The sequence below is a fragment of the Pelodiscus sinensis genome, chromosome 18 (genome assembly GCF_049634645.1).
Source record: "Pelodiscus sinensis isolate JC-2024 chromosome 18, ASM4963464v1, whole genome shotgun sequence".
In the NCBI taxonomy this organism is placed as follows: domain Eukaryota; kingdom Metazoa; phylum Chordata; order Testudines; family Trionychidae; genus Pelodiscus; species Pelodiscus sinensis.
Genome location: NC_134728.1, coordinates 11,479,338 through 11,503,971, shown reverse-complemented (window position 1 = coordinate 11,503,971; position 24,634 = coordinate 11,479,338). Strand labels below are relative to the sequence as shown.

General features: G+C 42.9%; 1 protein-coding gene across 3 annotated transcripts in view; it reads right to left on the bottom strand.

Moving 5' to 3' along the window:
* Nucleotides 1–24,355, bottom strand: part of SYCP2 (synaptonemal complex protein 2) — a 142,497-nt gene extending 118,142 nt beyond the window's left edge. For 2 of the 3 annotated variants that reach the window (XM_075901108.1, XM_075901109.1), the window contains exons 1-7: nucleotides 24,236–24,355; nucleotides 22,825–22,870; nucleotides 19,270–19,410; nucleotides 17,000–17,128; nucleotides 14,656–14,760; nucleotides 12,801–12,825; nucleotides 7,730–7,815 (exon numbers count right to left, since the gene is read on the bottom strand). In XM_075901108.1, coding sequence (XP_075757223.1) covers nucleotides 7,730–7,815; nucleotides 12,801–12,825; nucleotides 14,656–14,760; nucleotides 17,000–17,128; nucleotides 19,270–19,410; nucleotides 22,825–22,848 — 510 coding nt within the window. In that variant the 5' untranslated portion in view covers nucleotides 22,849–22,870; nucleotides 24,236–24,355. The remainder of the gene's footprint in view (nucleotides 1–7,729; nucleotides 7,816–12,800; nucleotides 12,826–14,655; nucleotides 14,761–16,999; nucleotides 17,129–19,269; nucleotides 19,411–22,824; nucleotides 22,871–24,235) is intronic. The other variant, XM_014575077.3, reaches the window with a different exon arrangement.
* Nucleotides 24,356–24,634: the final 279 nt, after the last annotated feature.

Genomic DNA, 24,634 nt, shown 5'->3' with positions numbered 1-24,634 from the left:
GTAAACCAGGAAGATAGGTTTTTTCTAATATTTGTGTCTGCAATTCATTGCTCAAAAAAATGGTTACCTACCTCTCATAATTGCTGTTCTTTGAGATGTGTTGCTCATGTCCTTTCCAATTAGGTCCACACAGGTTGCATGCATGATTGTCAGAAGATTATCCTCTAGTCATACCAGTTGGGTCAAGAGTGGAGCCCCCTGGAGTGATACACATGATAGTGTATATTGGTCCCTGACAACCCACCACCTGCTCAGTTCTTTCTTGCCAAAATAACAGAGGAGAGGCAGTAGGATTTGGAACACATCTCAAAGAACAACAGTTACAAAAAATAGGTGTAAATTTTTTCAACTGCATGCTCAAGTCCATTCCAATTACATAACTCCCAAGCAGTGTCTCAGAGGAGAGTTTGGAGTTCATCTGGACACGGATTGCAGTACTGCTTTACCAAAGGCTCCATAATCTCTAGACTGTTGCAAGACTGTATAATGTGAAGTGAAGGTATGCATAAGAGGACCTATAGCTGCCTGCATATGTTGTCAATGGGAACTTGTGCCAGGAAAATGATTCATGATGCTTTTGCTCTTGTAGATTGTGCCCTCAATGCCGGGGTCAGAACCTTGGCCAAGTCATAGCAAGACCTGTTACATGATGTGATCCAGGATGAGATGCAGTAGGAAGATATAGAATGCCCCTTCATTCTCTCTGTGACAGCAATGAAGAGCTGTGGGAAGGGCTTTGTGCACTCAGTGTTAAAAGCTAAAGCATGCCTGATGTCTAGGGTATTAAGCATGCATTCACTATTACTTGCATGTGGCCTGGGGAAGAATGCTGAAAGGAAAATGTCCTGATTTACATGGAATTTACCTTGTTGTCATAAAAAAAAAAACCGTAAGGGGGATTAGATGACAGCACCTTGAGTTTGGAGACCCTTCTGGCTGAAGTGATGGACATAAGGCAGGCTACCTTCCAAGACAGGAACATGTTGCCATAGGCTCAAAGGGAGGGCCCATAAGCCTGGCGAGGACTAAATTAAGGTCCCAAGTGGAGAGAGGCTGCCTCACCTGAAGATACAGTGTATCCAGTCCCTTAAAGAAGCAGCCTACCATCGGGTTTCCAAAGACCAATATCACCTCCACTACTAGGTGAAATGTAGAGATGGTGGCCAAAGAAACACAGATTGAAGAGATTGTCGATCCCTGCCATTTCAAATCAAGCATGTATTCCAAAATAAACAGGCTCAGGGTTTCTGGTACAGGAGTATCCTTCTGCATAGACCAAATTGTGAACTTCCACTTGGCCAGGTAAGTGATTCAAGTGGAGGGTTTCCTACTCCCCAGTAGGACTTCCTGAACTGATTCAGAGCATTGAAGCTCACACTGGGTTAACCAAGGAGCTTCTGTGCCATGAGGTAGAGGTACGTCCCAGGTTGGAATGCCACACCATCCATAGTCTTGTGCAAGGATGGGCAACATATATCTTGTGAGTCGAATCTGGCCCACCAAGGCACTGGATCCGGCCTGCAGATCACCCTACTGGGACCTTCAGGCACATAGCAGCCACTGTTTTAAGTGGAGGGTTGCTCCATGTGGCTCTCTGCTCTGGAGGGAAGGAGAGGCTTCATGTGATCTCTCCATCCCCAACCCAATCCTCAGTTCCTTTTGGCTAGAAACAACCAGCCAATAGGAACTGACCCCAGCCAATCTCTTAGCTCCTATTGGCCAGAAACAACCAGTCAATAGGAGCTGAGAGATTGGCCTTGGGACAGGGGCAGCACAAGCCTCTCCCACCGCCTGGAGCTGAAAGCCACATAGAGGGAACAGCCTGCAGTTTTAAGCAGTTTGGTGCTGCAGCAAGCAGGGAGTCCAGCCTGCTTTGGGGTTGCTGCAGGACTGCTGGCCAGAGACACTTAGGTAAACCTCCCAGCCAAATCCTGCATCTGGCACATTTGCTCCTCCTGCACTCCAACGGCCTCCCTCAAGTCACCATCCAAACCCTTTGCACTCCCTTGCCCCAGGTCACAACTCCCTCCCAGACCCTCTACCGCCTCCTCTACCCCTCCCCCAGGCCAAAATCCTCTTCTGCACCCATACTCCCTCCCTGACCCTACACCCCAATCCCGATCCAGGTCACAACCACTTCCTCCACTCAAACTTCTTCTCAGACCTCACACCCTCCTGCACTCCAGTCCCTTACCTTGTGCACCCTTCTGCACACGCACTCCATCCTAAACCCTGCACCTCATCCACAGAAAAGTGCAGCCCTTGACCACTTTCCAAAATCTTGGAGAGGCCCCCACCAAAATTATTGCTCACCCCTGGTCTTGTGTGACTAAGTCTGGAAACAGGAGAAGGGCTATGGCTCTGTCACACCAGTCTGGTCCAACAGTGTGAACTCATGTTGGTGGGGGTCATGCCAGTGTTATACGGATTAACAACATCCTGTGCTGGCATACTTGGAGGAGGACACTGCGTACGAGAGGAAAGAGTGGGAATGCAATAGAGCAGATGATTCACACACAACAAGTGAAACGCACTTGTGAGGGAAAACAGGTTGTGGTTCAGGAAAGAGCAGAACCACTAACAGTTTCTGTTGCTCTCAGGGTCCATTCGTGCCTATCGAATGAAAGAAGGAACTAGCAGACTGGGCCCAGTCAGAGATCCCAGCAGGTATGACACCTAGAGGTGGCTAGACTGTGAGACTGAAGTCTCACAGCATGACGGTTTCCTGATACAGGGGAGAGGAATGAGCACCATCTTGTTTATCTAGAACATTCCTGTGGTATATTTGTTGGTACTCTCACATGCTTGCCATGAAGGTGAGCTTGGAACATCAGACAGACCACCCTCAGCTCTCTAACACTGATATGAAGTGACAGTCCTGCTTGGGTCCATATGTCCTGATGGTGCCAAGGTGTGCTCCCTACCCAAGGCATGTGCGACTAACCTCACAGAGGGTTGTAGTTTGGCAAAAAGTACTCTACTACAGACCACTCGTGCCTGCAATCACCAACCAAAGGAGTCTAGAATGTGGGGGACTGACTATGATCATTCTATTTAATAAGACCCAAATGGGCCTGCACAAGTTGTTTGAAAGGGATGAATATGAAACCTGGCATGATGGACCACATAAGTGCATGCCACCATATGCCCCAGAAGTTTCATGCAATTTCTGGTGGTAGTTATGAGGAAACAATAATTACTCTGAGGGCCTGAAAGTGAGGCTCAGTTAGGGATGCCCTGGCTTGCATGAACACCTATTAATTCTGTTCTCTGCGCTTGCATTATAGTGGACTTGAGCACGTTCAGCATGAGACCCAACCTAAGAAAGACAGCACCAATGAGGGCCATATGTTCCTCTATTTTTATTTGCAATTTAGCCTTGATGAGCCAGTTGTCCAGGTACAGGAACATATGGACTTGATGTTTGCTGAGGAAGGCTGCCATAACTGCCATGCATTTGCTGAATATCTGAGAGGCCATCAAGAGCCCAAATGGGAGCACCACAAACTGGTAGCATTGGGCACCGACCAAAATACAGAAAAATCATCTGGGGACAAGAATAATGGAGATAAAGAACTATATATCCTTCAAGCCAAGGGTGGTGTACCATTCCCCTTGATCCAGGGAAGGAATGATGGAGGTCAGGGTGACCATGCAAAATCTTGCTTTCATCATGAATGAGTTGAGGGCTCATAGATCTAGGATGGGCCTGAACCCACTTTTGAGGATGAGGAAGCATCGAGGGTAAAACTCTTTTCCATTGAATTCATGAGGAACCCCTTCTATTGCTCTGAGTGAAAAGTGCTTGCACCTCTTGTAAAATGAGTTGCTCATGAGAACGTCCCATGAAGAGGGACAGGGAAGAATAGGAGGCCTGGAGAAAACAGAATTGGATAGAATATCCCACCCCTACCATGCTCAGGACCCAGCAATCTGAGGTAAACTATGCCAAAGCACAGTAGAAATGGGATAGATGGTTTGTAAAAGGGGAGAAGGATGAGAGATGGACTGGTGTTCCATCCTTGGGTGCACTTTCAAAAGTTAGGTTTATGGTCAATGGCCTGTTTGGATGAGCTGTGGCTCTGGTCAGAGGAGGACTTGTCTCCTGTTATTCCTGGCACAGTTTCTGTTGAAGTCCTTCTCATGCCCCACGAGTAGAAGCATAGGGAATATTGGGGCTTGAAGGGCTTCCCTTGTGGATTGGGAGATGGATTCCTAGGGACTCAAAGGTCACCCTAGAATCCTTCAGACTGTGCAACTGTGAGTCCTTCTGTTCTTCAAATAGACTAGCACAATCAAAAGGGAGGTCCTGAATGGTGTTCTGGACACCTGGAGCCACAAGCTTCTGTGTATAATAGTTGCAGTAGCTTTGATCAATGTAATGGAGTCTGCAGAGTCCAGGACCACTTGGAGAGAGGTCTGGACCACTACCTTATCCTCTAGGATCACAGAAAACTCTGAATAGGAGTCCACAGGCAACAACTCCTGAAACTTTGACAAGGAGGCCCAGGAGTTTTAGTAAGAATACCAGCTGATCACTAGATGTTGGTTGAAAATGCGAAGCTGGAGCACCCCAACTGAATATACCTTGTGACCAAAGAGATACAGCTTCTTAGCCTCCTTGGTCTTTGGACTGGGGACCTGGCTGCCCTTATTGCTCCTTTATGGTTGGTGGAGTCCACACATCCCCTGTCAGAAATATTGATGTTGAAGAGGTGCTCCTACCCCTTCAGTGAGACAAAATACCAAATTTCTGCTCTTTTTGCCATTGGTAGGATAGAGGCTAGTGTCTGCCAAAAGATCTTGGCCATATATATAATAATTTTTATTGGGGCAGAGCTTTTGAGGGACAGATTGAAGCCAGTATGTCAACCAGTGGGTCGAGTCCTCAGCCTGCATATTTAAGTTGTGCGCCACCCAACAAATGAGACCCTGCTGGGGCCTTGTGTCCATCATGGATAGAGTTGTCCGTGTCACTGCCTTGATGGGCAAGGAAAAGGATGATTCCTAGGGGAGGATTGATTCCTCTTGCTCTTCTGGCTCCCTACTAGCCCCCAGGGCAGTTTGGGGTGCCTCCACATCAGTGTCTCCTCTCACAAGCACAGTAGATGCAACAGCAGAACCCATTTGTGGTACTGAATACCCCAGATCTGTTTCTTTGGAAGCAACCTCTGGATCTAGAGAGACCAATATAACAAATGGAATCCCAAAGAGTACTGAGGCTATCAAAGCCACCCTTGAGCCAGGTCTGATGTTAGGCCCCCAGGGTCCAGAAGTGCCAATGCACCAGCACCTGCCACTGTGGAGGCCAGGTTATCTGTGGCACTGGCTGGGGTGAGCTACTTCTGGAGCAGTGCCAGGATCTGGAGTAATAATGACTGCATAGATGTATAAGATTCTGACTCCAATTCATAATCCAACACAAACCAGAGTGGAACAGATCCCAATACTGGGGGGGGGGGGGGAGAGCTGTGCTGTGGTGCAACAGCCAATCATCATAGCTAGCCCCATGTCTAATGGGGTACAGTGTCATCATCTGTGCCATAGCAGAAGCAACCAATGGTGCCGTGGTAGCAGGCACTACCATGGGTCCATGGCCGTTTGTAGGCCCAGATATTGAGCTGTCATGGTGATCAGATCTCATGCCACTTCAAATGCAACTGACGTGGAGGGAAGATTCAGGTTTTCTTCCTCCAAGTCCTTTGGCAACAGAGATTCTGCCCGTACCAGACTCGACTCCCCCCTCAAGATGGTCAAAGTCACCAGCTGTAGGACTTGTATGCTAGATTTGGAGTGTCCAGATTTAGGATGCCCCAACTGGTATGTTGCGATGGCAAACAATCCATATCTTATGCAGCTCCAACAATTGTGAATTGTGCCACAGATTAGTGCTGGGCCTTGGAGTGTGTGCCAGTGCTTCTTACCAGAGTCCATCCTTGGTGCTGAGGCATCACATACTGATGCTAGTGCACTGATGCTGCATGTGCCAGCTCCAGCACTAACTGCAGATGAAGTATTGATCCCATTACTAGCAGCTTCATGTGAGCCCCTCTCCTCCTTTGTTCTAAAGCCCCTGAAATTTTTGCACTTGTCTGCCTGATGATCCTCCCTGAGGCACCTGAAGCAGGATCATGCAGACCACGATGTCGCATTGGCTTCAGGCACTTCTCACAGGGCTTAAATCCCTGGGACCAAGGCATGACCCAGTCTGCAGAAACAAACAAGGGAGAATTTCCCAGCTATTATTCAACTAACAAACTATGGAGAAAGACAGCTAGATAGACACTAGCAGTAACCAAGGCCTAGCTGCTCCAACAACCATCGCTGGCAGTAAGAAGTGAGCAGGCAGCAGGTGAACAAGGATCTATATACCATGAAGGTGCCACTCCAGAATGCTCCACAGCTGATCCAAAGGATACTCCTAGAGGAAAGCCTTATGACAGTGGTTCCCAATCTTTTTTAAAATGGGAACCAGTAAACCTATCTATTAGCTTTTGGAGGACCAGTAACATTTTTTGCATATTCATTAAGCAAAAGATGAATATGCAAATAAATTGTTTCTGGTGCTCCCAATGCCAATAGGAGAGGGCCCAGTCGACTGCCCTGGGCGGTTTCCAAACCCCAACATATCTACTTCACCCCCGTTTGGGACCGGTAAGGTTAGAAGGTCCCTCTCAGGCCTGCCAGATGACTCAGCTCATATGGGCCCTGGAGATCGGGTGAGTAGCCCCATGTCCTCTCGTCTAGTTGAACCTACATTCATGGGTGAAACTGCGGGCCGCACCCTGCCCCGGGGAGAGTCGCTGGCCCTACCTGTCCGGCGGGTTGTTCCGCCTCCCCTCCTGGCTGCTTTATCAGCCAGCGCCAGCTCCCCCAGCTGCGTCTGGCACTGGGCATTCTGCGTTGGTGTGCACGGCATCCGGCCTTCTACCTGGGTCCTAGTGCCTGCCGGATCTAGCCCTGCTGCCTGGGAGCAGGCCTTGCAGAGCCACAGCAGCAGCGGGCTCTTTCCCAACAATTGTGTACAAAAAATTTTCTGAGGACTGGTATTTTTTTATTTTTCCTTAAGGACCGGTACTGGGCCGTGGACCACACTTTGGGAAATGCTGCCTTATGACAATCATGCATATGGCACATACACATCTAATTGGAATGGACATGAGCAAGGTCTCACAGAACAAAAATTATGTGCATTTTAATAGATACAACAAACGTGGTCAATTTGTATCCATAAAAAAGACTGGGCTTTTGAAAATTTAATCCTTATGGACAGTGTCTTTCTATAAAAGGTAATAATGTTATAATAGTTTCATAATCAAGGAATGAAATCCTGGCCCTATTAAAGTCAATGGCAAAACTCCCACTGATTTCAACAGGGGTATGATTTCACCAAAGACATCTTATTTACATGAAAGCATACTATATATTACAGATACAATTTATTTTCTTTTTTTAAAGATATTATTTCTGGTAATTACAATATAATGTACTATTTTATGTGTTTGCATTTGATACTTATAACTACAGTATTTGTATGACAAACACCACATACTTTAACTTTACTTGTGTAAGATTAAAATTTCTGTACATTTGTAGAGGCAGCAAGATCATTAAATATTTCTACAAAGTTCTCCTTTATACAACATCCATCTAGTTACATTATTAAGGACATTCACAAACTTATGTTAAATGCCTACTAATAAATAATGTTGCTTAAATTTTATTTTACCTCTTGCTGAATATAAATATTGATTCTTACATCAGCAACAAGGGTACATATTCTCAGTATAAAGCTTTCTAACGTTTGTATTTTACCTAATCAATTAAGAAAAAAAGTTAAAAAGCAGTTTATCCATTAACTAAGATTCTGCACACTTTAGTTCTTCAACAGCTTTCACAAGTCTAGCTTTATTATATATCCAAAATGTTTATTTACAAATTAAACAATCCATATTAATACTTCCTTTCCAAAGACATACAAGACTGCTGATATTTAGTGGATAAGCATCCTAAATTTCATATATTGCAGTTAATATGCAAAAAGAACTACTTATCTTATAAGTGAGGTTCTTGAGATGTCGTGTGTGTGGATTCAACGATAGATATGCATGTGCTCAGAATCTCTTAAACAGCAGTAGGCCATGCCTGAACAGTGCATGACCACAATCCAAAATATTTTAACTACAGAATGTAGTCCAAGGTCTTTGGAATAAGAGCTTTCACCACGTCAATACTGTTAAGATGTCCAGACTATCTTTTCCATATACAGGAATAAGTTTTTCTTGTGGAAAACTTCCTACTTTGCAGTAGGATTTGTACTGCAAGTGGTATGGAGGACTGAATAGACACATGGAGAAAATAAATACCATTGTCTCAGTCAACATGGAAACATGAGGATTTGTGTCACTGTATCTTGTGTGATCACATACATCACTCAAGGAATCAAGGGCACTGGAAAGGTGTACATGAGATCTTGATCTCATGGTATGAGGAAAGTTCTTTTGTTCTAGGGCAAGTGTGAGCCCTAGAACACAAGGCTGGACATTTCACATTAGGTAGAAATGACAATCAGTCTATAACTGAATTATCCCACTGGTGAAATATTGACATGTGATGGAGCTTTTCAGATACTCTTTGTAAGTGATGATGGATGTTGCAGAGCAGGTCCTTTTGACCACGGCCTCGCGCGTGTGTTGCCCATTCTGCCACACAAAGGCCCCTCACAGAAAATGTAGGCCGCTGACACACTCAGAGAGCATAACTTGTAAGCGCACAATGCAGCTTTCAGTGAACAGAATTTAACCTTGTAGGCATAAAAGAACAGGGAGGTGAGCATGAAAAGATAGAGCACAGCTGCAAGATCTAAGTAAGACTCTCTTGACCATTCCTTGGAGGTAGGCATACGGAGATTAGACGCAACTGCTATGCACACTGACCATGCCCGCACCCACGGGACCATCAGGTGGGCATCATGAAAAATCCTATAGGGCAATATTGCACATTACCTCATTACCAGCCTATCAGGCCCGGCCAGGGAACAGACCCTAATAAGGTACCGGATATCGGGTTATGTTATAAAAGACCCTTGACCCCTTTGTTCAGCGAGGTTCTGAGTATTGAGGGCACGTGTCTTTTTTTGCCCAGCTGAAGGATTGATCATCCTGAGGCTGCCTCCCCACCCTTCGAGTCAAAGATAGGGGTACGCGAGTCCTGAGCATGCTCCGAGTTCTAGTGTGTCTTTAGGCTGTTATCATTGCTGGATTTGTAAGTATTGCTTAAATATATTAGTTATTGGTTTAGTTAATATTTGAATCGTGTTAATTTCACTGTGTAATTCTGTAGAGTGTAACTGAGTTCTATTAACCACTCTGTGTAAATTGTATAATATTGTGTTGTGTAGTGGTGTTGTATTTAGGCCAAGCATAAGTGTTAGAAATAGAAACCTAGGAGTTAAGTTGTAGAGGTAGATTAATGACTAACTCCACCAGCTGCCTAAAATAACCATAGAGGGCTGGCTGTGGACAGAGTTTTTATTATTATACCCTAACCCTATTTTTTTGTTTGCATGCTGCGCTGCCTTAAGCGAATTAGAGATAGTGATTTAATATAATCAAATTATAATCACAAAGTTTGTAATCAGTTAAGTGCAGTTTGGTTCAGTTTCCCCCTCCTGTAAAAGCTCTAGGCAATTGCTTGTTTTAAAATTCATTTAAAAGTCACTTGATTTTAGATAAAAGAACCATTCTGTTTAATAAAAAATCATTTGTTTCCACCATCATCCAGTAGTTTTCACTGGGTAGTCGGCTTTAACCCCTGGGGGCTCCCATCACATCACCGAACCAAGCTGCGACAATGGATTTTCTATGTAGAGAGTCTGAGAGATTGTTAACTTCTGGGAGATGAAGAGTTGTTGGGTTATCCCATGTTGTTGACATCATATTCGTAATCTGATAGACTGCTGACAGAGGTGATGAGCAGAGTACTCTGCAGATGAGTTATCTGTGAGAATCTGCATTGTCAAATTTCATAGGACAGAATACCATGCAAGCTAATCTAATCACTCTTATCTCAGAACATTTATGTTCCTTGTATTTAGACGTGGCAAGATATATGTCCCAGTCTGTCCCCAATATTTCTGTGATTGATATCTTTATAGAAGAAAGACCTCTCTGAAATTTCTGGGGATCAGAGAGGAGTCTTCGGTACAGCAAAGAGACTACATGATGAAACAATCTACACTGACTCTTGAAATCTCATGGGGCAATACTTCCAACCTTAAGTAGGCTTATAACATGCAGGTAAAATCTGGCAAGCAGCATCAAGTAAAAGCTGACAGGTGACCTAAAGATCTGAGACAGTTCCATACTAGAATTGCTGGATTCAATTTGATACTGGAGAATATTGATTAAAGAGATACATCTATAGTCAGAAAAATATGACTTTGCCAACTTAAAACTGATTACAATTTCTATGAATTCTATTGCCTATGAGGTAAATGAGAGATGATGGATTGTAATTAGGTATTAGGCCCAGCTCAGTGAATGACTGAAGGACAAAATGACTGAAGAGCAACAAAAATTATTAAAGGTCTAGAAAGCATGACCTATGAGGGAAGACTGAAAGAACTGGGCTTGTTTAGTTAAAAGAGACTGAGAAGACACGATAGCGGTTTTCAAAAATCTAAAAGCGTATTATAAGGAGGAAGGAGAAAAATTGTTCTCCTTGGCCTCTGAGGATCAGACAAGTAGCAATGGGCTTAAATTGCAGCAAGGGAGGTTTAGATTGGACATTAGGAAAAACTTCCTGTCAGGGTGGTAAAACACTGGAATAAACTGCCTAGGGAGGGGTATAGAATCTCCATCACTGGAGATATTTAAGAGCAGGTTAGACAGACACCTGTCAGGGATGATCTAGACTAGGCATGTCAAACTTGAAGCCTACTGAGGGCTGCACAAACGAAAATGGATAGCTTTCAGGGCCACCAAAAAAAAAGTACTACTTTTGGAAAGCTGTAATTATTTATCATTATAGATTATGTTTTAGGTATATTTTATAAATTTTTTTCAGCTCGTTTGAATATAATAATTTGACGTGTAAAATTGTTATTTGATCATATAGAATAACCTGCTCTAACCCATTCGCCCTCCCGTCCCCCAGAGCCAGGCACCCCCAGCCCTCCTGCCGTAACCTAATGCCCTCTCTCTCCCGCAGAGCTAGGCACCTCAGACAGCCCCCTCGCTCTAACCCAATGCCTGGATCCCAGAGCCACCACCATGCGCTTCTCCCTCCAGGCACTGGGGCACGTGCACAGAACAGTCGGCCGCAAGCAGGCACTGGGGTGTGTGCACAGAGTGGCCGGCCGCAGCAGGTGCTGGGGCACGGCTCAGAACTAGCAAGAGCTGCATTTCTTTAAGCAAAGAGCCACATGTGGCCTGAGAGCCATGGGTTAGCCACCCCTGTTATAATCAATGTAACCAGGTGGGCTGCACTTACTTTATAAATATGTAGTTGCGGGCTGCAAAAAATTAGATTGGGCTGCATGTTTGACATGCTTAATCTAGACAGTGCTTGATCCTGCTGAGAGTGCAGGGGACTCAATGACCTCGAGGTCCCTTCCAGTTTTATGATTCTATGACATACTTCAAGGCTGCAGCAGCTCCTGATGGGATCTGGGCTTTGATCAGCAATGAAAATTTTTAAAAACGAGGGGGAAAAGAGTTGGGGTTACAGGCAGTCCCCGGGTTACATGGATCCGACTTACATCGGATCCCTACTTACAAACGGGGTGAGGCAACCCCGCACTAGCTGCTTCCCCCCAGCAGACCAGGGAGACACGAAGTTAGTGCCCCCCCAGCAGACCAGGGAGACGCAGAGCGGCTTTTCTCAGCAGACACCTCAGCTTGAGAATAAAGGACTGAGAGAAGTGAGGTGTGGGAGAATAAAACTGAGCTCTGGAGAAATGTTTGGCTAGAGTTTCCCCTACAATATGTACCAGTTCCGACTTACATCCAAATTCAACTTAAGAACAAACCTACAGTCCCTATCTTGTATGTAACCCGGGGACTGCCTGTATTTTGCCTTTTTCAATTGAATCAGAAAAAAACAAAACAAATATTTAGGCAAATTTAATTGTAAGTAGCTAGCTAGTGGTAGCAGAAAAATCTTCTAAAATATAGCAATACACACTGCTATTCCCTCTCACTGCCATGGGTGGTAAAAGGAAACAAAGACTGTTATGTTCATTCTGCTCTTCATTACCTTAGTGGGGAAAGGCACAAGAACACGCCTGGCACAGGGGTGGCCCAATGGACACTTATTTAAAAGATTTTGACCTCGCCCACATAATGTGATATCCGCATGGACAAATACTTGAAAAAGAATGTGCTTATTAGTTGCTACAGCAATTTTAAAAATCACATGTTTAGCAAAACACAATTCAATGTGCACATGGTTCAGTCATGACCCCACCGGAGAAATGTTTCAACACCCTCTAGGAACACTTCCTGCTAGCTTCACACTGATATCAGCAAGCGACGAGCTTTAATTTCCCCAAAACTTAAAAGCACATTTGTTTGAGCTCTTGTGTTTGTAGGTAACTCCACAAATATCTGCTTGTTTGAGGGTTTCCATAGTAGACCAAATATCCAAGATCTTCCTAAAAAAATTATTCCGAAGATCATGGATATTGACTAGATCAGATCCTTTGGCAGTAATATAAAGAAACTATTTCATTAATGATCAATCAAAGTGGATATGATTAGCAAACTAATAGTATCTTAAATACTAATTATTATACTTACCTTCACTGTTGGTATCATGTATAAGCTACAATAAAATAACAATATGGATATATATTAACGCTTTACACATTATGATTCAGAATAATTTATTTTATGTCCACAGAAAAAATATTTGGCCAGTTTTCAGATTTTACAGCTCTCTCCCACAACTAAAACATTTATTTTAATTTAGTATATGTGTCATAAGAACAGAATAACCATAGTGGCTCAGACCAAAAGTCCATCTAGCCCACGATCTTGTCTTCCATCATTGACCGATGCCAGGTGCCCCAGAGGGAATGAACAGTACAGGTAATCATCAAGTTATCCATCTCCAGTCACCCATTCACAGCTTCTGACACACAGACACTAGGGACAGCATTCCTGCCCATCCTGGCTAATAGCCACTGATGGATGTTATCCTCTTTTTTGAACCCTGTTATAGTCTTGGCCTTCATGACATCCTCTAGCAAACAGTACCAGAGACTGTGTGTTGTGTAAAAAATATTTCCTTTTGTGTTTAATATACGGCCTACTAATTTCTATTGATGATCCCAAGTTGTGTTATGAGAAGTAAATAACACTCCTTTATTTATCTCCTTCATACTAGTCATATCCCCACTTAGTTGTCTTTTTTCCAAGTTGAAAAATCAGTCTTATTAATCTCTCTTCACGTAAAAGCTGTTTGATACTCCAAATTTTTGTTGCCCTTTTCTGAAATATTCCTGCTGCTGATTTCTAATCCATCCAAGTGGTCACTTCAGTAACTGCAAACCCTTTTGCATGATTTCTGAATCTTTTTCAATTCTGATGTAGAATATACATATAAATAATTAAATCCCTAATGGTGCAAACTTTTATGCATATACTTAATTTTATGAACATGAGTAGTCATCGGGACTACATAAAGTTATATGCAGTGATATTGTGCCTGTGTCAGTCCTAAGATATTAGAAAGACAAAGTGAAATATTATTGAAATTGCTCTTCTTCAGGTCTGGGGAAAGGTACACATGGTTGCAGCTTAAATATGTGCTAATTGCTTATGTTAAATCACCTTTTTGATCTTGTATTTACTTATGACTTTCCAAGGACTCATCTAGACTACACTAAAGTGTCGAAAGGGGATATGCAAATTCCCCGGGAATTTGTATATTTTCTTCCACTCTCACTTTCAAAAGCAGAGCTTTTGAACACGAAAGTAGTCTAGACATGTTTTTTTTTTCAGTAAACCCCACTCCCGTTTTTTGGAAAAGCCACATTTCCTTTAAAAAAAAAAAAAAAAAAAAAAAAAGGTTTAAGTGGCTTTTCGAAAGAGGGGAGGGGGTTGCTGGAAAAAAGCATCTAGACTACTTTCACTTTCGAAAGCTCTGCTTTTGACACTTTAGCGTAGTCTAGATGAGCCCTAAGTTCCTTTCCCAGACCTGAGGAAGAGAGATCTGTGTAGCTGGAAAGCTTGTCTCTCTCACCAACAAAAGTTGGCCCAATATTCCTTCACTCACCTTGTGTCTCTGCATAAATGTACGCATAAGTAAAATTGTTGCATGATCAGGGTTTCAGAGGTTTAACATGCACTGCTACTACCTTTTGGATAAAATACTAAGATAAGGTGGGAAATTTTGTACACTAAACGTGGTCAAGTGTTTTATTACTAGGTAGTATTTCCTATACAGACCAAGTAATGAAATAAAGTATAGTTCGTTTGTTTTTTACAAAATGAGCTTGTACTCTATTTTTGTAAAAAACCAAATGTGTACAACAGTAGCTGAAAAATTAAGTAGGAAAAGAATGCCCGACGATGTCTTTTGCTGTTAAATCACTTTCTTTTACAAATACATGCTTAATATTTTATAAAACTGTTTATGAAATATTTTTACCATCAAAACATCGAAGAAATCTTCAATTAAATTTGTAAGTGCTTCGTTTTTTTCATTTCCTCTAAATATCAGAATTTCTCTTGCCTTTTCAAACCAGCTAACCATGTAAAAGAGAGAAACATTACTTTTATTATAATAACGAGAAAGAAAAGTCAACATTTTGAATTATACATTACCAGATTTTATTTAAACAAGTGTCGAGATATCTGAGATTAGAACTGGGGTGGACAAATACTGGACCATAAGCTAGATCCAATCCGCCAGGGCTAGCCCTGGCAAACCCCCATCTCACCATATTTACTTGTTCCTCTGCAGGTACAGGAGATTACAGTTCCCATTGGATGCAGATAACCATTACTGGTGAACAGGAGCTGTGACCTCCCTGTACCTGCAGAGGTGTGGTTAGATACAGTGGCAGCGCCCACTAGCGGCTAACCTTGATGAACCACTACCATTGCATTACCCACCCTGGATCAGAACTACAATGTGTAATTTTGCACAGATACTTAAGAAAATATAGCTGGTTTCTGCCCATTAAAATAACTTCTGTACTGCCTACTTTACTGCATGATTTGTACTTATACAGTAAACTTTCGATAATCCGGCACCTTTAGGACCCAGGGGGTGCCAGATTATCAAATATGCCGGACTATCGGAAGGGGGGGGTTATGAGGGGGGTGAGGTGGGGTGGGATGCCATCCCAGACTCCTCATAGCCCCCCCCTTCTGATAGTCCGGCTCTGCCCCTGGCTTCCCCGATTCAGCTGCGGGTCAGTTTCAGCAGCAGCTCAATCGGGGAAGCCGGGCGCAGAGCAGCTCCAATGGTCCGGCTGCCCGGAGCACTTCCAGATTCCTGATGGTGCCAGACCATCAGGAATGCTGGACATTGGATGCCGGACCAATGGAGTTTTACTGTAATAAGCATATGATCAGTTTTGTGACTGCTGCTGTTTACACAAAAAGTGGGAGAGAATATAAGGTTGGCTGAAAATGTATCTATTGATATAGAGTCATACCATTATCACTCATCTTGTAATTTTCCTCTTTTCTGAAAGCAACTGAAAAACAAGCTGGCAACAAAGATTTTCTAAGACTACAACCATTAATTCTATTCAGTGAAGCAGATACTGAATGTAAGTTGGAAGTGGTCCATATAATATAGTATGAATATACAGCTTTAAGCCATAGATTGGTGCACACATTGTGCAGGTTGATTTGGTAGTAATTAACAGAAATTTTATTTTAATCCCTTAAAGGTACAAGATCTGCAGCTCCTACTGCTTCGTCTAATGCAAAATGTATTACCATGTTGAACCCAGAAATTCCAGCTTTTACCACTAACGCAGTTTCTTAAAAGGTGTTATAAGGAGGAGGGAGACAAATTATTCTTAACCTCTGAGGATAGGACAAGAAGCAATGGTCTAACTTGCAGCAAGGGAGGTTTAGAATGGACATTAGAAAAATCCTGTCAGGGTGGTTAGGTACTGTAATAAATTGCCTAAGGTGGTTGTAGAGTCTCCATCACCGGAGATTTTAAGAGCAGATTAGACAAACACCTGTCAGAGGTGGTCTGGATCAGGGACGGGCAGATACCAGTTTGCAAACCAGATCCAGTTCCCCAGGGTTAGCCCCTGGAGGCTGCCACAACTATATGTTCCTGTGCCCCTGCAAGTACGAGCAATCACAGCTCCCTTTAGCCGAGAATTGCTGTTCCTGGCCAATGGAAGCTGCGGGGAGTGGCACGGACCAGGATGCTGTTTCTCGCAGCTCCAATTGGCCGGGGAATGGCATCTGTAGCCAATGGGAGCTGCAAGTGCCCATACTTGTGGAGTTATAAGGAAATATAGAGGTGGCAGCCTGATGAACCGCCTCCATTTTATAACCCACCCCTGGTCTAGATGGTGCTTGGTCCTACTATGATGGGAATGGACATGATGCCCTCACATGGTTCCTTCCAGTTCTATGATTCTATCTTATGAAAACTTAAACCAAAAGTTGTTTTTTTTTGTTCGTTTCTTTTTTTAAAAAAAATATATAGGGTTCTTAATTTAGCTAGGACCAAACTCACATGAAATGTCAATCATTATTGTTATTACAGTAATTATTAGTATATTTAACTGTCACATCTTACATTATTTACAAAGACTTCACTGCTGCATCAGCATCATTTACAAAATATAATTTACTGTATAATATCTAGAATTGATAAATCAGTTATTCTGGTCTTTTAATTATTTATTAACAAAATTTCTGACAATCTTGACAAAATATTTGCTTATTAAACAACCCACAACATTACATATGCTTTATTACTAATGCAATGTGTATGCTTTTGTTATACTTATCTTTTCAACGAGACCATATTTTATCATTGCTGGAAGACCATCTCCACCTGGTATGATGATATTTTTACCATATTTATGAAGACAATTTAGCAAAGTTGAAACATTATTGACTTCCTGTTTGTCAAGTTCCTAAAATTGTAATACCAAAAGGAACTTCAGTGTATAGTATAAATCAATCTTTACTTCATTTACAAAAACAAATGTTTTTGTGTTCTCATAAACTGTTATATTTGGATAATATTTCTCTTTCAAGCAGCTGGAGGAGAGAAAAAATTGACGTTAAATGTTGGGCCGCTGCTCCTAAATGATTCAGTAGTAATCTATTACTTACTACTTTTTACCACTGGAGGTCATTAGAGATCTAATTCAGTGATATAGAAAGTAAAACAAAATAATATCTAAGGGTAAACTACATATTTTCAAACAGTATGTTGGTTTGTTCTTGAATAATTAGAAGTCACTAATATTAATTTCTGCATATATTAAAAAGTTTAGAGATTTTTCTTCCTGGGAACAGAATCGCCTCACCTCAGGCACATGCACACAAAAACTAAAAATGAACAAGAAAAACCTTCACAAAGGTTCATTTGTTTGAAACACAATAATTGTTAAAACCCTTTAAGACATTTTAATAAGTCTGTTTTTCCTATAATTAGATTCCTGACGTTCTTCTAAATACCCTGAAATTCAATCAAAAGAAGTAGCATTATAATCACATTTTATGTTTAAATTTGTAAAATATGTAACACATTAAAATGAATTTTTTTTTCAAATTAGTGTTTCTAACACAGGACTAATAACTTTATATGAGGAATATTGACACTAATGTGATGCATACAAGTCAGCACTGCAATGCCATGGTAAACTCCTCTGAATGTAACACTATTTCTAAATAGAATGTAATATTAAAAGATGTGCTATAGAATTTATTTAGGACTTTACAATTGCCAAGAAGCAGGCCATCATTATAGAAGAAACATAATATAACATAGCATGATCAATTCAAATTTCCAAAAGTAATACTCTGGTCATAAGGAAAGGTCTTTTTGAAGAAAAAATACTAATAGCACACAACAGTTTTTTTGGGGGGCGGGGCTAGGTTGCTGGATATACATAAACATAGCATTGTAGTTTAAAAACCTGCTACATTCTTATAGCACTACAGATCATATGGACAATTGTGAAATTTCTTCTCAATGGCTTTGACAAATATTTTATATAAATTATCTGAAAGGTTAATTAGTAGCTTTAGATGCAGTAGACTTCTACTCTTGTAATTAATTGGTGTTAAATTGTGGCATTAAGCCAGTAACATGTTGGGGATGGTGTAGAATTATACAGTCCTTGAGTGAGATCAGGGAAATGCAATACCTTCTTGAGTTCGAGGAGGGCAGACACTGCAACATTTTTGAGGGTGAACTATGTGTTCCTTTCTGCACCACACTGTGCCCCAACATCCTCTCAGCCATCTCAGTATACTAGAGGCTGGATCCAAGAGAAGCACTAGCACTAGCCCAATAAAAGTGCAAGAGTTCTCATTGTGCTTGACCTCTACATAGCAATTATGATGGAGGAGGCACTCTCAATATTCTCTCTCTACACAAGCACACTAAGTTTTGGATGCAAAAGACTGCTCAGTCCAGCATTTAAGTGGCTTACTTAAGAGGCCAAATTTTTAAAAGAACTAACCATAAAATAGCTCCCATTTAGACACCTGAATAACTGGGCAGATTATTTAAAAATACTTCACACCAAGCTGTTCCCATTGTTGAATAAGTATATTCTGGGTGCCAAGCTCTTTTGGAATCTGGTTCTACCTCTACTGTCAAAGAGCTCTGAAAATCTGCCAATAGTCTTTTGTTTGTACTTTGAAAGGAACTGAAATGGGGATGAAAATGATCTCTCTGGCAGCTTGGGGTTCACAAAGAGCATAGGAATGTGACCTTAAATGAGTTGCGGTGGTGGAAGAATATTAATAGGTAAGTGTCACTTTTCTATCTATCAAATGTGAAAAACGGTAAGGCACCTAAGATCAATGTATCAAAATAACAGAAATTTGAGCAGTAGATAACAGTAGCTAAGAATAAATATTTCATTTTATGAAGGAAATTTTAATTTAAGAATGCTATCAAACCCTGAGTTTTGAGGTCTTTTTTATTTTTTAGCTCACCAGTGAACTGCTGATATAATCCAGAATATCCCACACAAATGTTTTTTCTGCAATACTCCACAATAATAGCCTAGAATTTTTGAAATAAAAAGCAAATTACCCGGCATATAAGTTTGTCAAATTTGTTGAAAAACTGTTTGCTGCACTTATGAGAGATATTGTCAGAGTCTTCTGTTTGCACAAATTGTTCTAAAAGCTGGAAGTTATTTTTTCTTGTGGCATCATCTATGCATTTTTCCAGCTGACAAAGAAAACAAAAAATAACTACATCACTATATGTTGAGATTTTATATTACATTAACCAGCTTTGATTAAAAAACCAATGCATTCCTTTTCAGGATTCTTAGTTAACAATGTGGTGCTTTTCCATATCAATATGACAATAATGAAACATGCCAAAGGACATTAAAGAACACTTTTGCAAAATCACATGCAGAAGTGAAGAGAAAACGACAACAGTTGATAGACGCTGGTCTTTGCCACTTATTATTAGACTAGCATCCAATACAAATCAAGTAAAAACTATTTTTTTTTAAATATGCAAGGGCCGATCCCGCTCCCATTGAAGTCAATGCTGGCAAACGTCCACTGATTTCCATTGCAGAAGACTAGGCCCCATCTTGTCCTTGAAAATGTAATCTAAAACTAAAACTGTTAATCATAATAACTGAACTTCAATGTATTGGTGTTAAAGTGCTACCATGCTAAAAATCTACCTCTCAGCATTATGCCATAGAACTAAATATTCAGTATTATTAATATCAAATATAGGGCCCAATACTGCTATCACCAGAACACATGAGCAATTTTACACATGTGAGTATTCTCACTGAGTTCTACTATGCCACTGTTTAAAAGAAAAGCTGAACATGTAAACAAAAATGCATTTTTCCTAGTACAGGTTGAAACTCTTAACCGAGATTCTCTAGTCTGGCAAGATCCATGGTCCGGCATGGATGCTGCAGGACCAGAGAGATCCAGTGGAGAGCCAGTAAAGATCCCTGGGGAGCTGGCAGGGCAGTGAGCTGCCGACAGAGAGATGACCACAAGGTCACCAAGTGCGTGGCAGTGAGGAAACCCAATGGGATTGGGAGCCCTGGTGCACAGCACACATGCATCTACCCAGGGATCCCCAAAGCACAGTGCACGAAGCTGCCTGAAGCCCTAGCGCCGGGCTGCCCAGTAGAGCCATGGCAGCAATGGCTGCTCAGAGGCTCAGCAGTGCAATGGGACCAACAGTAGGTGGGGAGCCAGCTGGGAGGCCAGCGGCCAGGCCAGGGTATAGTGCTGTTAAATTTAGATTAATCAACTAACCAAATAGTCGATGGAATTTCCATCAACTACTCAATTAGTCGATAAGGGTGCCTCTGCCTTTGAAGTGTAGCAAGAGCCGGCGAGGCTCTTGCTACATTTCAAAGGCAGAAGCACCTCGGGGTGCACAGGGTGAGAGGGGGACTCAAGCACTCTCCTGCTGGCCCCATGCTCCCTGTGGCACTTTGCTTTTGAAATTTTGCTTGCTACATTTCAAAAGTGGAAGCGCCACCAGTTCTGTGCTGCGCCTCTGGCCTCCCCTACAGAGACAGTGCTTGGGGGGAGGGAGGAGAACAGCTTTTAAGCTGACTTCCCTCCTCCCCCGGATCAGCACAGGCTCCTGCTCTCCCCCACTTGATGCCTCTTTCTGATAGAGGCAGTGGAGCCGATAAGCATGTGCTTGTCAGACAGTCGACTAGTCGATTACAACCCTACCGGGGGGGAGAGGCTAGTGGCAGGGGTCCAAAAATTACCTCCCCTGGTCTGGCAAAATCCCTCATCCAGGACCAGTCAGGTCCCCAGAGTGCTAGACCAGGAAGGGCCAACCTGTATTCCAAAAGTACATAAAATTTACTTCACTACTCAGATGACTAAAATACTTAAGTATTAGGGATGTAAATGTTTAATCAATGAACTGCTCCTCAGCCAGAACAAGTGTGTGTCTGTCTCCACCCTTCCAGAAGCCTTATTTATACAGTCTCAGGTGGGCCCTAATTGGCTCATACTGGCCATAGCAGCTAGCTCCACAGCTCTCCCAGAGCTGGGTTTTAACCATTAAAGGGCCACACTTCTGTGCTTTCCCACCCACAGACCCTGACTGGTCTGGGGATGGGGGAGCATGCAAAGACTGCCCCACAGAAAGAACCACCAACTGTTCTGCAGAGCAGACACTCCATCATATTCAGGAAGCCTCTCTAACCCACCTTGTCTCTTTTTAAAACATTGACATTACAGCATCTTATACATTTCGAAATGTATACCTGTCTTTTAAAAAAAAACAATTTTTTTAAAGAAATATATCTTAATTCTATGGTATTTTCTTAATTTTCCAGTTTACGACATGGGTGGTCAGTGCAGCTGCGGGAGGCATGATCACAGCCCCACCTACAGCCCAGTCCCCCTACTGAAGTTCTGCCCCCACCACAGGGAGAGGAGAAAGCAGAGCAGCACATGCATGCCCTAGCTACTCCAAAGCACCAGGGAGGGAGGCGGCCACGTGGCTCCAGCCTCCATGGCCCCCGGAGCATCCAGAAGAAAGGAGACTGCGCAGCCCAAACTTCCCCAGCCCCTAGAGCACAAGAGAGAGAGGAGGCTACACGGCCAATGCCTCCCCAGCTCCCAGAGCACTTGGGAGGAAGGAGGCTGCATGGCCCAGGCCTCCCCAGCCCCTGGGAAGGGAGGAGGCTGCGTGGCCTAAGTCTCCCTGGCCCTGGAGCACTAGGGAGGGAGGAGGCTGTATAGCCCGAGTCTCCCCTTCTCCTGTGGGAAGGGAGGAGGCCACACAGCTCCAGCCTCCCCAGCCATAGAGCACAGGGAAGGCAGGCACTAGGAGGCATGAACACTCCACCCCCAGAACGCTTACAGCAGGCGTTCTGGGGGCAAGGTAGGGCCATGCCTGGAAGTTTGGAAAGGCCAGGGTACCTGACACCCATGAGTTTACCTAATTAAAGGCCTGCAAATCCATGGATATCTATTTTACAGCCACAAATATCCACATCTGCAGATGATTTTTGCAGATCATGGATGAATACTGATCCAAATTTTATATCTAAGGCCCTGCAAATATCCGGTTTATATCCATGGATCATCGTCACAGATCATGAATCAGATATGGATATAAATATTGCATCCATGCATGGTCCTACTAGGAATACCAGTTAGTAGCTTTTAATAATAAAGTTATGAAATACGAGACAAATTACACAATATTTGAGTGAACATATGAATTGTACAAAGAAGACTGTCTGAAAAGGAACAAGAACCATGTATAGTGATGCAAGCTTTCTTCAACACCTCAGCTGTATACAAATACATGATTTTCTTACATTCTTCAATTCTCCAGTTTTTTCTTATTTTGTCACATTTTAAGATACTTGGGGAAAGGAACTAGAGTTCCTGACTTAGTATTCCTATATTTTTCTACATCAATAAGCAATCAATAGTGGAAAATTGTTAAGTAATAAAGCTGCATCAAAATATTAAAAATTTGGGAAATGTGGGGGTTAATCAGAGTTACATATTTAAATCTTTACTTGCAACTAGGAACTAGAAAAATGTAGTAAATTAATTTAAACCAATGACTAATAAATAATAAACACAATTTTCCAACATTACAAATACATACCTGCACCTCACGTCTAGCTGGCATTTTGGCAACTTCATAGAATCAGCTGTACAACAAAAGGAACAAAATATCACAGTAATTTGCAAATGATTAAAATTGATTTTCCAGTACAATTCACAATTAATTTGACAAACATAGTTTAACTTTTAGTCAATAAGAAAATACATCAGCATTTCTAAAAAAAAATGTGATGTCAAAGAGACCAACCAAGTGCCCAGTGAAGTCAGTAGCAAAAATCCTTTTGATGTCAATGGGCATAAAATCAAGTCATAACACAGCACCTAAAGCCTAGATTATTTTTAGCATTCAAACAATTCTTTGAATTATTTAATGAATTTTCTACTAGTTGCAACAGTTCAGGTTTTTTTAAATAGCTCACATTCAGTAAGAGGTCTTTATGAGCATGCAATTATGTGCTTGTGGAAATTCAACCTATTTGACACCAGAATGGGTCAGCCTAAGCAAGCAAAAAAGACCTACCCCCTAGGTAGCATAGGGGTCACTAGCTCAAATACCAGTAGGTACGAGGAGACACTGAGCAGAGAACTTCACACAATGTGTTAGACTCCAAGGAATGTTTTAGCCTTCCACTTTTTTTTGCACCAGAACAGCACAAATAAAATCTTCCCTGACTAGGGCTATAAAAGCCAATTTAATTGATTACCTGGTTAAATGAGATGTTTAATCAGTTAACTGAGTAAAGGGGAAGCAGATGATTCCTGCCTGCCATGATTAGGCTGCACCGGGCCCCCAGCCAGAGGCAGTGGCTGCTCCAACCACAGCAAGTGGGGAGCTGCTTTAGCCCCCACTGGTTAACTGAAATTGATAAGCATCACCCATTTAGGGTTAAGCTTTCATGTCCCTACTGCTAACATGCCTCTAACATACCCTCTCCAAGGAGTCACACTCCTTCAGCAGGGGATACGGTCTCCAACCACTGAGGTATGGTTTTGAAGCAAAGGCGCAACACTGCATTAAAACAACCTATTCACCGAATCCTCCCGCTCTCTGCTGAGACTGTCAGAAATGGTGACAATTGGAGCAGAGCCACAACAAATTTATTTTGCACAGGAGCCACCTTCTGTGTTACCTCAGTGAGCCCAAGGCTCCACACGAGCTAGAGGAGAGGTGGGCGAGCTCAAATTCTCATGGCTCATGACAGACGTTTGATTGCAGCTGAGGCCAATGGATTCTCAAAGGAATCCCCACATTGCTCCTCAGGCTTAGCTACTGAAAGGGCCCCCTGCCTGCGGTCGCTGAGGGGCTACATATATTCCCTGGGAACACCTTCTCCCCCGCCCCATTCTCTGAAGTGAGAGATCCGATTCCTAGCCCATGGCCCACGCCTTGACTTTGAGCGACCTGCCCCTATCCGTCCAGTGACTGAGGTAAGTCTGCCCCTTCCGATTACCTGGCCAGTCCCCACCGTCAGGGAGGCCGTGAAGGGACGACGACAGACACCGCACCCCCCGGGGGCTCTTATGGGCTGACAGAAGCGTCGCCACCACAGCAAAAAAGGCGCCAGATCCCCTCAGCCAATCACCTTCGCCAGCTGAGAGGACGGGCTCCTTCGCCAATCGCCCGCCGCGCTGCGTCCCGGCAGCCAATCACTTTCGACATTGCGACGGGCGGGGCGGGGATGATTCTGCCACTCGCTGCGGTGTCGCGAGCCAATCTTCTGCGGTCCCCGTTGGGCGCCGCGGGGACGGAAACCTGCCTCAGAGCCTGAGTTACCCGCGTTCCCCTGACTCCAGCCTGCCCCCGAGACTCCTCTCCATCACCCCAGTGCTGCCCCTCAGGGTCTCTTTCC